This window comes from Neodiprion virginianus, unplaced genomic scaffold, assembly GCF_021901495.1.
Source record: "Neodiprion virginianus isolate iyNeoVirg1 unplaced genomic scaffold, iyNeoVirg1.1 ptg000042l, whole genome shotgun sequence".
NCBI classification, from domain to species: domain Eukaryota; kingdom Metazoa; phylum Arthropoda; class Insecta; order Hymenoptera; family Diprionidae; genus Neodiprion; species Neodiprion virginianus.
The window spans coordinates 26,250-42,431 of NW_025804445.1; the positions used below are offsets into that span (position 1 = coordinate 26,250).

The 16,182-nt window shown below is 37.2% G+C and overlaps 1 protein-coding gene across 1 annotated transcript; it reads right to left on the reverse strand.

The window, feature by feature from the left end:
• Positions 1-3,815: 3,815 nt before the first annotated feature.
• LOC124309803 (uncharacterized) lies at positions 3,816-10,184 on the reverse strand. The gene is made up of 2 exons (XM_046773553.1): positions 9,432-10,184; positions 3,816-4,365 (listed from the first exon to the last, which is right to left on the reverse strand). The coding sequence occupies exons 1-2, from the start codon at positions 9,461-9,463 to the stop codon at positions 3,816-3,818; spliced, it is 582 nt and encodes a 193-aa protein (XP_046629509.1). The 5' UTR covers positions 9,464-10,184.
• Between the last annotated feature and the right edge of the window lie 5,998 nt (positions 10,185-16,182).

Below are 16,182 nucleotides of genomic sequence, written 5' to 3' on the forward strand. Positions count from 1 at the left end.
AAAGAAATTTATCATCTATGTTTCATTTAGATATATATATATGTATATATATTTATATATTATAATTTTCAGGTAACTTTGAAAAAAAGAAAAATTTCAGGAAAAAAAATATTTCACATCATTCGAATTTTTAAAAAATAAATGTACTCATTCAAAAAATTTTATATATTTTTCAATTATTTGCTTACATATTATTTAAAATGGAAATATTATTCATTGAAAATATGCTATTTAATCTACTTTATGTATTATAATTTGGAGCATGGTTACGTGGGGGTGAGAGTGTACTGAGCGGTGGTAGTTAATGATTAATTAAATAATCAAGCTCCTACGTAACGACAATGAATGAAAATTAAAACTAAGAAGAGACCTACCTCTCGATAAGCCGTTAATTCGTAGAATCGTGTTGCTATAGTCCTGCACAGGTCTGTGAGGTTTGTTTAAATTGTTGAGGCAACTTTATAATAATGAAAATGGGAAAAAGGTCGTTCAAAATAAATGGTTCAATATGATTTAACTGGTAAAAGATGAGGTATATTCTGTATGATTTTGTGATTGAAATGTCTATCAACAATGAATGGTGATAATGACATAAAAGCCGGAAGTATCAATTTATAAAGCGTTTGAGTTCATATAACGATCCACGCCGACGGACGAATTTATATTCAAATGCAGAGAAGCTGCAAATTGATGAATTTGACCGTTTGCGGGTTTTGGCCTATTATTTGTTATTCCATTTTAGAGGATATTATTATTCGGTACCAGGAACATCTACTCTGAACGATGGTTATAACTAACTGATCGTAATTATTCGATATTGTATCTCTCCTTTTAGATTATCTTAAATCAATTATATATCCTGTTGTTAATTCTTGTTGGTTAAATCTCGGAAACAATAAGTATGATTTAATTGAGGGTAGTGAAGCTAGCCACCAATTCTAGACTTGCTTTCAAATGAATATTACTGAAGTAAATTTTGATTGTAAAGGTGAAACAAGACTTCGTTCAATTTCGAAGATTAACACTCGGATAGACTTATCTTTTGGTGAATCCGTCGACGAGATTGAGAGCCGTCGGATCGTGTCGGTCTGCGTCAGTAGAATTTTGGACCAGTGCCTCATCTCAAGTTCGGAAGAGTTGATGAATCGAACGATGTTGAACGTCGGTCACTTAGTCTTTGTGAATTTAGAATGATATCTTACTATCGAAAGCTATAGTTGAAAGTGTCAATTTGCTGATTTTGATATATGTTAAAGATGATTCCAAAGATTATTTATTAAAAACGCTAGTGTAGTTATTATTACCAGCACTTAAAATTACCTGATTCGCTTTAAAACTCAATTTAATTACGGAAAATGGAATGACATAAAAATGTCTATTCTCGAAAAGATGAGATCAAGTGAAGCACAGAAAAGATGGGAACGTAGAAGATAGTCAGTCTTTTGCAGCTCACAGAATAACTAAATGCTCGAATTCGACAAATTAACGCGAGACTTTAGGCCGGTCACAACTGAGATTTTCCGAACGCTAGTATTGCTTAAGAAAGGCTAATACGGGTGGACGTCCACGCACCTCGCGACTTGACAGACGAAAGACGCGGCTTCTTGGGCCCGAGGGTCCAAGGAGCTTCACTTGTAATTAGTCACAACGGCAATTAGCCAATGAGGTGAGAGCGACCTCCTGGCGCTCAAATCCACATGGTCAGCGTTACTTCTCGCTCTTCGACGGTGTTCCGACGATTCTCAATCTCGTCGGTTACACATTGAAGATATGAACAAAAGATATTTACATGCAATGTTCACACATTCATTCATACATCCTAATAAATCATCTATTTCAATTTGGTGGTTCCAAAGGTAGTGGTTTATCCTAGTTATTGGTTGCAGTTTTAACTTAAAAAGAGGGATATTTACAGACTGAGCGCTACTGATGCTAATTCAGCAGTCCCTTATCTCCGTTCTTGGTACCAGTTAAATTGAAGAAAGTCGATCCTTATGTCATGCGAATATTACGCAACGATTATATTTGTATTTATATGTTTATCAAACAGAGAATTGAGTTATAATTGATAACAACAAATGGTGAGTGCGGGCGTTAACGTTATATTACAATTTGATTAGGCGTGCGTTACGCCTGGAAGCAGTATTGAGACTGCTCACACGGCCTCTCGCCGGGCTCGGCGACAGTGCATACAAAGTGCATAATCGCGTAATTTGAGCACTGCTGCCGATAAGGAAGCGAAGCGCACAAGGCGGGCTACGCTGCACGAGGAATTTCGTGCTCATTTAAATGATCCCCGGCATGTTCCTACGAGAGGATATAAAACTGTTACATTTTATTAGAAACGTTCCAGCTCTATCACATCCCCCGACGAAGACAAAGGCGCGTCTCTACGGCTTCTGATTTCTCGTAGGATTCTTTTGTTACGTTTAGCCTGTTTCTCAATCTTGCGTTCTAATTTCCTTCGTTCTACTACTTCCAAAGCAGAGGGATTCCTTTGGCAACAATTTCCGGTGAACGCCGGAATGTAGGTGGGTATATTAAATTTCCACAGCAAGAGTAGAATAGACAAGATGGATATCGTTCCAGAAATGGCAGCTATTGATGGGATCCCTATACCTTTGAAGTTAGCCTATGTATTGTTGACCCGAAGGGTCGCTTCGTTAATCGCGAGGACACTCTCAAGGTCTAAAATGGCTTGTCCTTGATCCTTGAGGGTATCCAAGTTAATCACGTGATGCAATACAATTTCCCGGCCTGTTACAAATTTGTTTAGCGGGGAAATCGTATCTGCATGTTTTTCTGTTAATTGAGGAGTCATATGTTCTACGATTAATTTGACTCGCGTTTTCAAAGTTTGAAGTTCGCAGCTCTGATTCGTGGTTATCAGGGATGGCTTGGTGATTTGAATGATAAAAGTCTGCATTGAAGCGCATGTTATGGTTACCTCAATTGGCATCAAAGTTAAGATTATTTGCGATCCCTGCGTTCTTATGTAAGCAATATCTGTGACGAGAAAACGACTCAGGGTGCATCCTCGTGGTATGGGATCAGTTATTTTCTCACAAAGTTCAATAGTATCGTTGCGATGTCCCACATCACGATAATCACCAATGAAATAATCGGTTATCTGTTTCAATTGAGAAAATGTGACTTCTCTTATAAAATTCTTACGTACTAATTTCAAAGCATATGTTGGGTTAAGCGTTACATAAGTGTGATTTATTCTTACGGGTACCGGGGTATTCTGAATTATTACCCAAGGTTCCTTCTCTAAGTAAGGCACTGTGAGTATATAGATAAGTTTGCCTTTATCTGTAGTTATAGTTAAATCACTTATTTTAATAAACTTCTCGTAATTTTCCTCCTTAATAGGTATTAGTGTCTTTTTGTCATTGGCGTCGAAAGCTTGAAGAGCTGTCATAAGCTCCTTTGGAGTAAAAAGGGCGTTATCGATGATACCATGCCTTCCTAATTGCACGGCAGTCATTACCAGATCGATTAGTCGTTGCAGTTCCTCAATTTCGAATAAACTTAGAGTTATAGCTTTCATGTATTCCTGATAAGCAAGTGTTTCGTTACCTTTTATTTTTAATGATTCCAATTGTCCCCATACAGTTTCCAAAGAGTGCTTAAGTTTGAGCTGATTTGTATTCAAGATATTAATTTGGACTTGATTGATGTGCAAGGATTTGGTTACAACAAGATTTAGAGTGTCCGTTACATTTTTTAGTGAGGCTAGATTCCCAATAATTATTTCCAAATCATCCGCGACAGCAGTTCCATAGATTGATTTTTGGATTGTTCCTAAAAAGTTACATTCCTCTTTTCGGTCTGATGTTTGGCGTGAGATAAGATTTCCTTAGGGGATACATTTCATTTGCCAGGCCCGTCAGAAGAACATGTTTTCCAAATACCGCCTCAACTTCGCGCGAGGCTTCGTAAGTAACATCGCTCGACCCGAGCGCTTTCGGAGTACTTGTTTTGGTTCCGTGGGATTGAGATTCCCTTAATTTAGAGGGGCGCCGCGTCATTTGAAAAATAGGCGCACCCAAGTCTGAAATGACTTCCAAAATATTCTTGTGTGACGAGGCACGGGCAAATTCTAAATCTAAAGCGTCCAGGGCGGACTGGGCGAGGGATCGCTGACCAGGGCTCCAATGGTCCAGATAGGTATCCCGTATCGTCTGGAGGCCTCCGAGTTTGTTGTGGATGTCGAGTAATGGTTTGGTGAACCCACTTGCGTCAATGGATTGGAATATCTTCCATCTTTCCTGGTACATGTATACTTTGCCCACTTCCTCCTGGAGTAAAGTCCCATTGATAACTGAGACATCGAAGTAGGCTAGGGATAGACTGCTACACCTATAACAAAAGAAACCAAGACTCTATTCCGTGGAGATCCAATCGTTACCCTGAACCCGTTTCAGTTTAATTCTAGGGATTGGATCGTTTTCCCTTGGTCCGGTGTCGTATTCGTAGTACGGTTTGGTGTTATTCAGATGGGTCTTCCAATAAGATGCTGTGGAATCATCCGCGGTTTTCTTGTAAGTGATATTTCCTTTTTGTTCGTTGATCTCGAAGACGACGGATGGTCCATTCCAAATCCTTTCCAAGGCGTTCTGTCGCGTATGGTTCTTGATCTTTACTTTATCCCCCACTTGATATAAAGGGGTTTGTCGTCGTGTTCCTCGGTCCACTTGTTTTTGGTTTTTCTCTCTGGATTTGGTAAGCCAGACCAGAGCTTTCTCGAACCGTTCCTCCCATTTTCGTATCCACAACATTTTCTTACTAATCACGGTTTCCAATCGGTTTTCGCGGAAACCGTCAGGATTGTTGGCTTCATGGCACAACATGAGGTTGTGAGGCGTTTCACCTGTTGATTGATGAACGGAAGTGTTATAGGCACGTGCCATTTCTGTTAAAACCTTGTCCCAAGTGTGTACTCTCTCTTTGCAGGCAGTTCGAATATAGTCTTTCAAGACACTATGCATTCGTTCTATAGAGCCGTTCGACTGCGGGTGATATGCAGTTGTGGTGATATGTTTGATATTATAGTGTTCGAGAAAGGAATCGGTCAGCTCGTTACAAAACTCCTTTCCCATGTCCGTCAGGATTACTTTGGGGCACCCGAAGTTACCTATCCAGTACTCTGATAGAGCCTTGATAACTTCTGTCGCGGTTTTGTTCGCAAGTGGGGCACATTTAATGAATTTAGTTATTGAATCCTGCATCGTGAGGATATATCGGTGTTTATTCCAAGATTCGACCAGAGACCCGACGATATCTATTGAAATTTGATCATTAGGTTTTTCAGCAAAGGTTTCGGTGGTGTAACCAACTTTTCTTTCAGGGTTTCGAAGGCTTCTTGGCAGGCTGCTGACCAATCCCATGGGGTGTTCTTTCTTGTTAACCTTGTTAATGGTTTCGCTAACATTAAATAGTTTTGTATGAACTTTCGGTAATACTCCGTCAAACCAAGGAAGGATCGAATCGTCTTAACGTTGACTGGAACGGGTAATTGTTGTATCGCTCTGGTCTTTTCCGGATCTGGTTTGCTCCCTTCGTCAGTGATGACATATCCGAGGTATCTCACTTCAGTCTTCATGAAGGCGCACTTCTCTGGCTGGAGTTTCAGGTTCCATTGTCTTAAACGCTGAAATACGGTTCTTACATTTCGATGGTGTTCTTCCTCCGTTTCACCAAAAATTATTACGTCATCAATGTAGACGCAACAGATCTTCTGATTCAATCTTCTCAGGGCATCGTTCATTATGCATTGGAAGGTCGCAGGAGCGTTCTGTAATCCGAAAGGCATTCGTTGGTATTCAAAATGCCAAATTTTATACTTGGGTTTTCCGTCGGGGCCCGGTTTTTTGGGTACAACCCAAACTGGCGAGTTGTATGGCGACTCGGATTCCGTTATTATTCCTTGTTTCAACATTTTCTCAACTCCCTCTTTTACAACCTGCTGGTGCAGCTGTGGAGCACGGAAACTTTTCACATTTACAATGCGTTGAGGATCTGACAACTCGATGCGATGTTCAGTCATTGAAGTTCCATTGACCATGTCTTCCTCCTGTAAGGCAAAGATATCGCTGAAATCCTGAAGAATACTCCAAATTTCTTTCTGATACTCCTCCGGTAGGTGTTTCAAGTCGACAGTATGTTGGAGCGCCTGCTCTCTTTCATCACGTGGTTGTTGCCATACACCCGGGTTTGACATACTCTTTACTCGGTGGACTTGGACGTTTTCCAGTCCGAGCTCGATATCTTCGTCTTCAGCGGTGGTGATGATTCCATAAGCCGTACCATGATTGTTCGTGTGTACAATCTGCACCGGGATGTTTTCCATAGGCATTCCGTCTTTATAGACCATGCATAACATGAGATCGAGATTATTTTCGTCGGTATCAATGGCAATTTTGTTCACCGAATTTGGTTTAAATCGAATTTTTCGGTCGCTACTAAGGTGGTGTATCTTATTCTTCAGTGTGAGCGTCGAGGCATTCAACTGGAAATCTCGCGTTCTCATAAACGGGTTTCCCATGATTCCATCTACTTCGTCAGGCAGATAATCGTCTGGTATAATGACGAATTCGTCCTTTAGTCCCGTGTGAGTTAGTACAGCAATTTCATTCGCGGAATTTAGCGCTTTGCCAGTTTTAAAGGAAATTTTGCGTTTGATAAGTGGACAAATTTGTTTATCCGATGGATAAATAACCTTCCGTTTTATGAGGTTTATTGATGCACCTGTATCGACCATAAGGGCTACTCCTTGCTTTGTTTCTCCAAATTTTATTACAGCACACTGTAGTAGCCCCTGTGAAACTGAACATACACGGGCCCCTGTTGGCACTTGTCCTCTAGTTCGTCCTCCTGTCCCTCTATTTCCTCTTCCTCTGACTGGAGTTCCTCTGACGTGCAATGACTTGGTCGTTGGGCGGTTTGTCTTTGGGGCTGGCGTTTTGAAAATTTGCGTTGGTCGTTCTGTGGTCGGCGCGGGGCGTAGCAGTTCCGGCTGTAGTGTCCTCTGGTTCCGCAGTTATGACATACTGCTTGTTGTTCATGGGCGGTCCGATGTGTGTTACAGGTGTGGCATTCACATCTCTGGAGTTCTTTATCTTTATCTTGTTCCGCTTCATCGTGGTGGTGGACGGACGCTGGTGGTCGAGGAGTTGACCTTGGCGAGTTCGTCGAGGTTCTTTGTTGTACCTGGAATCTTCGCGTATCTAATGCGCTGCCTGGCCCGTAAATTTGGGACTTGTTGCAAAACGTGGGTTTCGAGGCTGTGTCGTTACTGTTCATCAACTATTGTTGATGCATTCGGAAATTCAATTCCTCGCCTTCGGCTTCTTTCGCGGCCTTCTGGGCTTCTAGTAACTTGAAGTACTGACGGTTTTTGACTTGATGGAATATCTTCGGATTGAGTCCGTACAGATAGTACTGGCACACTCTATTTTCGAGGTCTTGAAGATTAGGATCGATGTTCGCTCGTAGTTGTTGATTCGAGAAGGCAGCTACGAGATCTAGGTAGATCTGATTGAATTTGAGATTGTAGGCGTCCACAGTGTCGCCCTTTTGGCCTGTTCTGCCAAGCTCCATTTCCAATGTGGTGGCACTTTTCTCGACAATGACGGCTGATCTTACGACTTCAAGTAAAGTTGGGATTGTACGAGATCTCCTCTGGTTGATGGTCTTCTGAAGAGCTCCTCCCGTCTTCAAGCTGATTATCATGCTCAAATCGGGAAACGTTGGGTTGGCATAACTACCATATCGGCGGCTTTTACTTGCATGATCCAAGCGTGTACATCTTCGCCTGCTTTCCCTTCCAGTCTGCAATCAATCATCTTGATGGCTTGAAACGCGGGTAGGAAATCTTGGATCGCGTAGGGCTCGTCCGCTGGGCGATTTGGTTCTCCGGGGTATCTTCCGGCAGCATCGGGGCGTAGGCTGATACCGTTCAAGTAAGCTTCCGTTCGTGCATACGGGCCTGGGTCTCTTGGATTCCGAGGAGAAAGCACGTCTCGGGGTGGTGCAGTTGCCGGTAGTTGAATTCTCGTTTGGTTTCTTCGAGCGAGTTCCTCAATGTTCCTCATTATCTCTAGCTGTTGGCGTAAAGCTTCGGGATCACTCAGAAACTGGGTCATACTGAACGTCACAGTGTCCTTTCCACGACGATGTGGTAAAGGAGCAGACATTTCCAAGGCTCTTCGAAGTTCGTCCTCTTCTTGCTGTTCTAGACGACGACGCGGGACGTTGCTACGGGTATTGCTACCAGTACCTCGTGGGATTTCGTAATCCGTCGGACCAATAGGCCATTGTGGACTAGGCCTTGGTGTAAGGCGTACGTTCGGCATCCGTGATAAACGTCGGCATTCCTCGAGAACGCGTTGCAGTGTCGAATCCGTATTCGACAAGATATCATGGTTCACATTGGCTCGCGCGGTGGAGAATCGGTCGTTTTCTAATAAGCGATTTTGGTAAAGGATCGGTATTGGCATCGCATTTATACCTTGATGGTCCGAGCCTGAATTGGCTGGGGAGCCCAACTCATTGATGCACGGTGTCGGTGGCAGAAATCGGTTTTGAGCGAGCCCGTATAATGCCGAGTAACGTGGTGGGTTTGTTACGATTGAGGGAGCTATCTGAGTAGGACCTTCCACCTCTGATTCAACGAGACGCGCGGTATCTACTTGAATTCGCGGTATCGCTCCGGTATGGTTTCCGAGCGGTCTCAAAATATTAGAAACATTCGGATCATCGTTAGCTGTTAAGCGATAATAGTTATTGATCGCTTCTCGATTGGTATTACTATTTGTAAGAGCTTCCTCTTGACGATTTTCTTCGGTTAATTGGTCATTCGGTCGTTGCATTTCCTGAAACATTTGGTTGGTGACGCTTTTAAGCGTGTCTTCGGGACGCGGAACTCTTTCAGAGTTTCGATTTATTTCTACATTATTGCGACGAATGAAGTCGTGTTCACGGCGTTCTTGATTTCTCAATTGAATAAAACGGGTAACCTCTTCTATAGGCAAATCTTCGCGGCCAGCAAGTTGACGCGCAGTTAACCTCTCTCCGTTTAATTGCTCTAGACCAAGACGATATCTGCCCATTGCAGTTAAATCATTACGTTCGGTGGCTTCTTGTAGCCTGTTCACAAGCTGAGTCATTTGGTTTGTCAAATCCCATAATCTCTCTTCAAACCGGGATTCAGAAGTGACGGATTGTCCATCTTCTACAGTCTCAACAATAGTGGGAGGTACTGCCGATCTCCGGTCATTTATTTTTAAATTTACCTTGAGTCAAGCTTTGACTTTATTTATTTGAATGATTCAAGTTTGACCATTAAATTCTTAGTTTCGATCACGATTTTTTTTCTTTGATGCGTTTATGGTGACTCGAGTAAGTAACAAAATGCTTGTACTCACGCTAGGAGTAGCCAAATTGAGGTGTGAAGCATCACACTCGAAGATCGTGGTAGCCGTCGGTACGAGGCTTCGATGTCCTGGAGTCTCTGACAGGCACCGGGGGCAAGAATATAAGAGCGGTTCAAGTCTGAGTGTCCTTATTCTCACTTCACTTCACTTAGATGGTTTAAACGCGAAGTTTATTGTATCTAAGGAGTGCAGAATTTAATACTTGCTTCCTTTCCAATAAATACACAAGTTCACCATGGGAATTGTCCAGCGTAGAATCAGGCGGTCTACACTCAGTCCCTGATTATCAAGCGGTCTACAGGCAGTCCTTGATTGTCTACGCAAGGCGGCCTTTCACTCTATCCCTTGCTAGGTGCAATTCGTAATAATTACTTATAAACGCGTAGCCGAAGGTTCGCGCGTGAATTTATTGGGCTTATGCACTCACTTCCAAAGTTCGTCACTATGATCCGGCCGTTTGATACGCGCGCCGCGTTCGTTGGTTTAAACCGGATCCTGGCAGGATCGCCAAATTTGTCATGCGAATATTACGCAACGATTATATTTGTATTTATATGTTCATTCAAACAGAGAATTGAGTTATAATTCATAACAACAAATGGTCAGTGCGGGCGTTAACGTTATATTACAATTTAATTAGGCGTGCGTTACGCCTGGAAGCAGTATTGAGACTGCTCACACGGCCTCTCGCCGAGCTCGGCGACAGTGCATACAAAGTGCATAATCGCGTAATTTGAGCACTGCTGCCGATAAGGAAGCCAAGCGCACAAGGCGTGCTACGCTGCACGATGAATTTCGTACTCATTTAAATGATCCCCGGCATGTTCCTACGAGAGGATATAAAACTGTTACATTTTATTAGAAACGTTCCAGCTCTATCACTCTTATACTAGGGATCATTGTTGGTCTCTACGTGGCTTTTGCCAGGAGGGGTGGAACTCGCCGTTATGAGAATATGAGATTTTGATGAAATAATATCTGTGCATTGAATAAATTAAAGAAATGAAATGGAATGGAATTTTGAAAAAGGTACGCCAAGGTAGTACATCGGGGCGTAACAGTATCTTTAAACTAGATTAAAACTTATTTAAAAGTTTATGGCAAACATACAGATAGATAAATAATTGATAATTTAACTTCATATTTTTAATTTTTCAAAATTAATTTTCCAATAATTTGAGAAAAAATTTATTCACATTATTCATTTTTCTTATTATTACATTATTCAATTTACTGACCTCCGTCTATATTCAATTATATTGATGTGTCATTCATATATATATATATTAATTTCAATAAATAAGAGGATGAGGAAGAGATTTTCTATTCATGTTTCATTTCAATATACATACATATATATATATATATATATTACAATTTTTGATTAATTTTTGAAAAAAGAAAAATATTTGAAGAAAAAATGTAGTTTACATTGATTAAATTTTTAAGTAATGAATATAATTATTGAAAAATCTTATATATTCTTCAATCATTCGCTCACATATTATCTAAAATATTATTCATTAGAAAAATGCCATTCAATGTACTTTATGTATTGTAATTTGAAGCATCTATACAATGGAATGAAACTTGTTGGAAAGTTCAGAAAAAACATACAGATGAATAAATAATTAATCATTGAATTTGATATTTTGGGGGCGCTACTGAGCATCTATAGTGAACAAACGTGTCTTTTGTCGCTCTATCATATTTAATTTTGCTAGTTAATAAATTCTGTGTAAAAAATTATAAAAACGTGCATATTCTGTGTAGAAACAAGTGATTAAAGTCTGCAGATACAAATCTTTAAATCCTTTCGAGTTTAGCATATAAAATTCTGTTTTTCCTGATAACACGGTGTGAGCTCAGCTGGCGTGTTTATGATTGTTTACGTTTCCCGACTCCGTAAATGAATACAGGCGACATCTCACGGTCAAATTCTGACCGCGCACCTGTGGCGCCACTGTTAGCCAAACCTCGCCTCGTTTTGAATCACAACAACTCTATAGCCGGTGTCACACCTGCGGCCCCGTCAAGAAAAGGGCGATCATCCACCCAGCAACTCCTTGCAGAAGCTGCCAACACCTGCACTCCAATAACCAACTTTATCGAAACCAAGAGGAAAAGACACAGTTCCGGTCAATCTCCCACAGAAGAGCCGGAACAGCCTTCGAAGACTTTTAAGAAGACAGATGATGCGGAGTTAGAAGACTACCTGGACCCAATTGATATCAGTGATTCAGCGATGGATAAAATACTGCAGGAATTGAGAGGTCTCAGGTCTGACCAGGAAACTAAGCTCAAGGTGCTCACCGATAAACTGAACAAAAAGTTCGAAGACGACGCAACAGCCTTTGAGAATATACAGCGAAACCTAGCAGAATTAAAAACCGACTTACAGGGAACCAAGGTCGATCTAACTAAACGAGTTAAAGCTCTGGAAGACAGCACAGTGAAGAAAGATGAACTCAACAACTTAAAAGTTTCTCCACTCTCAAAGGAGGAACGTGACAGAATCTTGCAACTCAGTAATAGAATTGATTTTCTTGAAAAGGAAAATAAGAAGACTAAAATCTCGATAGTAGGCCTCTCTCTATCCACAAACAATCACACGGAGGAGGTCAAAACGTTCTTGAATTCCAATTTTGGGGTTAATATCCTTAGAATTGAAATAACGGAATTTACCAAGAGCTTCTTTTCCACTTACTCACTTCTTTTACATATAAATAAAACATGAATAATAACTTTATTCTCTAATTTTTTCATTCAACAATTTTGTATATATACAAATTATACATTAATATGATTAAATGTAAATGGGTGAAATTAAATCAAATGAATTAATGATACTGAAAATAATTAATTTAACTTACTCATTTTTCTTAGATTGAAGAATAATTAATTTTGAAAAATTGAGAATATGAAATTAAACAACTAATCATATAGCTATCTGTATGTTTCCTTTAAACTTCTCAATAAGTTATAATCTATTGCATAAATGTTCTAAATTACAATCCACAAAGTACAATAAATGGCATTACTCTAATAAATAATGTTTTCACTTTGATTAATATGTGAGCGAATAATTAGAAAATACAAACTTTTTTTTTCAATAATTATATTTATTCTCAAAAAATATGCTTAATGTAAAACTTTTTTTTTTTTAAATCATTCTTTTTTTAGAAGTAAATCAAAAATTATAATGTATATGAATGAAATATGAATAATAAATTTATTATTCAATTTTTTCGTTTAATTAATTATATATACCTATATTTCTTCATTATTCGCTCACATATTAATTATAATAAAAATAGTATTCAATCGAAAAATGCCATTCAATGTACTTCATAGATCGTAATTCGGAACATTTATACAATGGATTATAACTTATTAAAAAGTTTAAAGAGAACATACAGATAGATGAATGATCAGTTGTTTAATATCATATTTTTAATTTTTGAAAATCAATAATTCTTCAATTCAAGAAAAATGATCAATTTAAATTAATTATTTTCTATATCATCAAATTATTTAATTCAATTGCCTCTATTTATATTCAATCATAATAATGTATAATTTGTACATATATATATATATATATATATATATATATAATTAATTGAATAGAAAAAAATTATGAATAGATTTGTTATTTATATTTTATTTATATGTATTATAATTTTAATTTACTTTTGAAAAAAGAAGAATTGAGAGAAAAAAAATTTTTACATGAATTAAATTTTTTAGAAATGAACGTAAACATTAGAAAAATTCTATACATTTTTAATTATTAGCTTACATATTAATTATAATAATGACATTATCCATTAAAGAAATGCCACTCAATGTCCTTTATGGATTGTAATTTGAAACATTTATACAATGAATGAGAACTTATTGAGAAGTCTAAAGAAAACATACAGACGGATAAATGATCAGTTATTCAATTTCGTATTTTTGATTTTTAAAAACTGATTATTTTTCAATTTAGGAAATATGATCCTTCTGAACAATTTTTTTTTATATCATTGAATTATTAAATTAATTCGCCTACATTTATGATCAATTATATTAATGTATAATTTATACATATATATAATTGATGAAATAAATAGAATGATGAATAATCCTATGATTTATATTTTACTTATACATATTATAATTTTCAATTTACTTCTAAAAAAAGGAAGATGTTGAAAAAAAAATTTTCACAATAATCAAATTCCTCAAACATAACTATAATTATTAAAAAAATTCTATATGTTTTTTCATTATTCGCTCACACATTAATTATGATAAAAATATTATTTAATCAAAAAATGCCATATAATGCACTTTATATATTGTAGTTTGAAGCATTTATACAATGTATTATAACTTATTCAAAACTTTGAAGAAAATACACAGATCGATATATGATTAGTTATTTAATTTCATATTTCTAATTTTTCAAAATTAATTATTCTTCAATTCAAGAAAATTAACATATTTGAGTTAACTATTTTTCATATCTCTCCATTATTCAATTCAATTGCCTCCATTTATATTGAATTATATTGATGTATCATTTGTATGTATATATGATTGATTGAATGAAAAAAATGCGAAAATAAATTTATCATACATATTTTATTCATACATATTATAATTTTTAATTTACTTTTGAGAAAAGAAGAACTTTTGAAGAAAAAATAAGTTTCGCAATCATTAAATTCTTCAAAAATGAATATAATTATGAAAAACATCCTATATATTTATTCATTTTTCGCTCACGTAATGATTAAAATCGAAATATCGTTCATCAAAGACATGCCTTTTGATGAATTTTATGGAATGTAATTTGAAACATTTATGCAATGGATTGGAACTTATTGAAAAGTTGAAAGAAGACATACAGATAGATAAATGATTAGTTATTTAATTTCACGTTTTCAATTTCTAAAAATTAATTATTCTTTAATTTAAGAAGAATTATCTATTTAAATTTATTTTTTTTCGTATCATTATGTCACGTGCGGAGCGGTCTCGCACGCGACGGCTTCAACCCTCTAAGTTCTTACAGAGGTTTATATTTATTTCTTAGGTGGATTGGGAGGTGAACGTCCTCTACAGGGCGTTCCCTGGGAATAGGTTTGGAAGATTTCAATTTATCGTACCAATGTTTTGATGGAAAGCCAAGTTAAAATGTTTAATAGGTCAAAAACTAAAAAGCAGAGAAGGTTCGAAACAAGGAAGCTTACAATATGTTCTTAATCTATTTGTTTCCACTCATTCAACTACTCACTTTTCGGTGGTTACAGTCCGAATGGCTCACGCTCTCACACGGTTATACTCAATAGTAACACTCACATACGCTTATCACTACACTTCTCTAAGGAGTTCGTGGCTTAACGCTCGCACTTATTTTAGCTCCGTAAGACTGACACCGCGACGCGAGTAACCTTTTACGGCCGTGGGTAGATTAGACAATTTTGCTCTAATCGTCGGTTTCAGAAAAAGGATTTATGGCTCTATACGTGGTCGCTTCGAAAGAGCCGGGTTCCGCTGATGTCGTTATTCAGACGGTCTCAAGACGGGACTGCCTTCGCTCGCTCGTCCGACACCCCTTGGAACGTCGGGCGGCGAGCGAGTTGTTGCTGAATTTACGATTCGGCGTTTTCGCTAAATACACAATTCCGGAACAAAGGCTCGCCTCGCGACAGTCATCCTCGAAGCGCGTGATTTCGCGCTCGCCTCATCCCGGTGTTGATTACACCCGGGATCCGGCGGGCGCGAAGACGCTGACGTTGCTGGCCGTCCAACTACGCCGTTGCGCTTGGTTACTCCACGAACTGGTTATAATAAAATATTTTATGTAGACTAACTAATATATTTATTCTATGCTTCCTTGTTTCTAGAGATAATAATAATTGACATATCGGTAATAGTCTGAGTAACTTTGCGGCGCTCGTGACAATTACATCATTCAATTTAATTTCCACCATTTATATTAAATTATGTTAATGTAAAATTTGTATATGTATATTCAAGTGATTGGATGAAAAAAAATCATAAATAAATTCATCATTCATATTATATTTATGTATATTATAATTTTCAATTGACTTTCCGAAAAAGGAGAATTCCATAAAAAAAAAAAATTCTCAAATTATTAAATTTTTCGAAAATAAATACAAATATGAAAGGAATCCTATATATTTTGTGATTATTTGCTTACATATTAATTGAAATCAAAATATTATTCATTAAAAAAATGCCATCTAATGTCTTTTATGGATCGTAATTTGGAACATTTATACAATGAATTAGAACTTATTGAAAAATCTCAAGAAAATATACAAACAGATAAATGATCAGTTATTTAATTTCATATTTTCAATTTTCAAAAACTAATTATTTTTCAATTCAGGAAATATGATTTATTTGAATTATATATTTTTTTCATATCATTGAATCATTCAATTCATTCGCCTACATTTATAATAAATTATATTAATGTATAATTTGTATATATATATATAATTGATTAGATAAATGAAATGATGAATAAATTGATTATTTATATTTTATTCGTATGTATTACAATTTCTAATTAACTTTTGATTAAAGAAGAATTAAAAAAAAAAAAATTTCACATGAATTAAATTTTTGAAAAATGAATATAATCATTAGAAATGTTCTATGAATTTTTTTAATTATTCGCTCACATATTAATCATAATAAAAATAGTATTCAATCG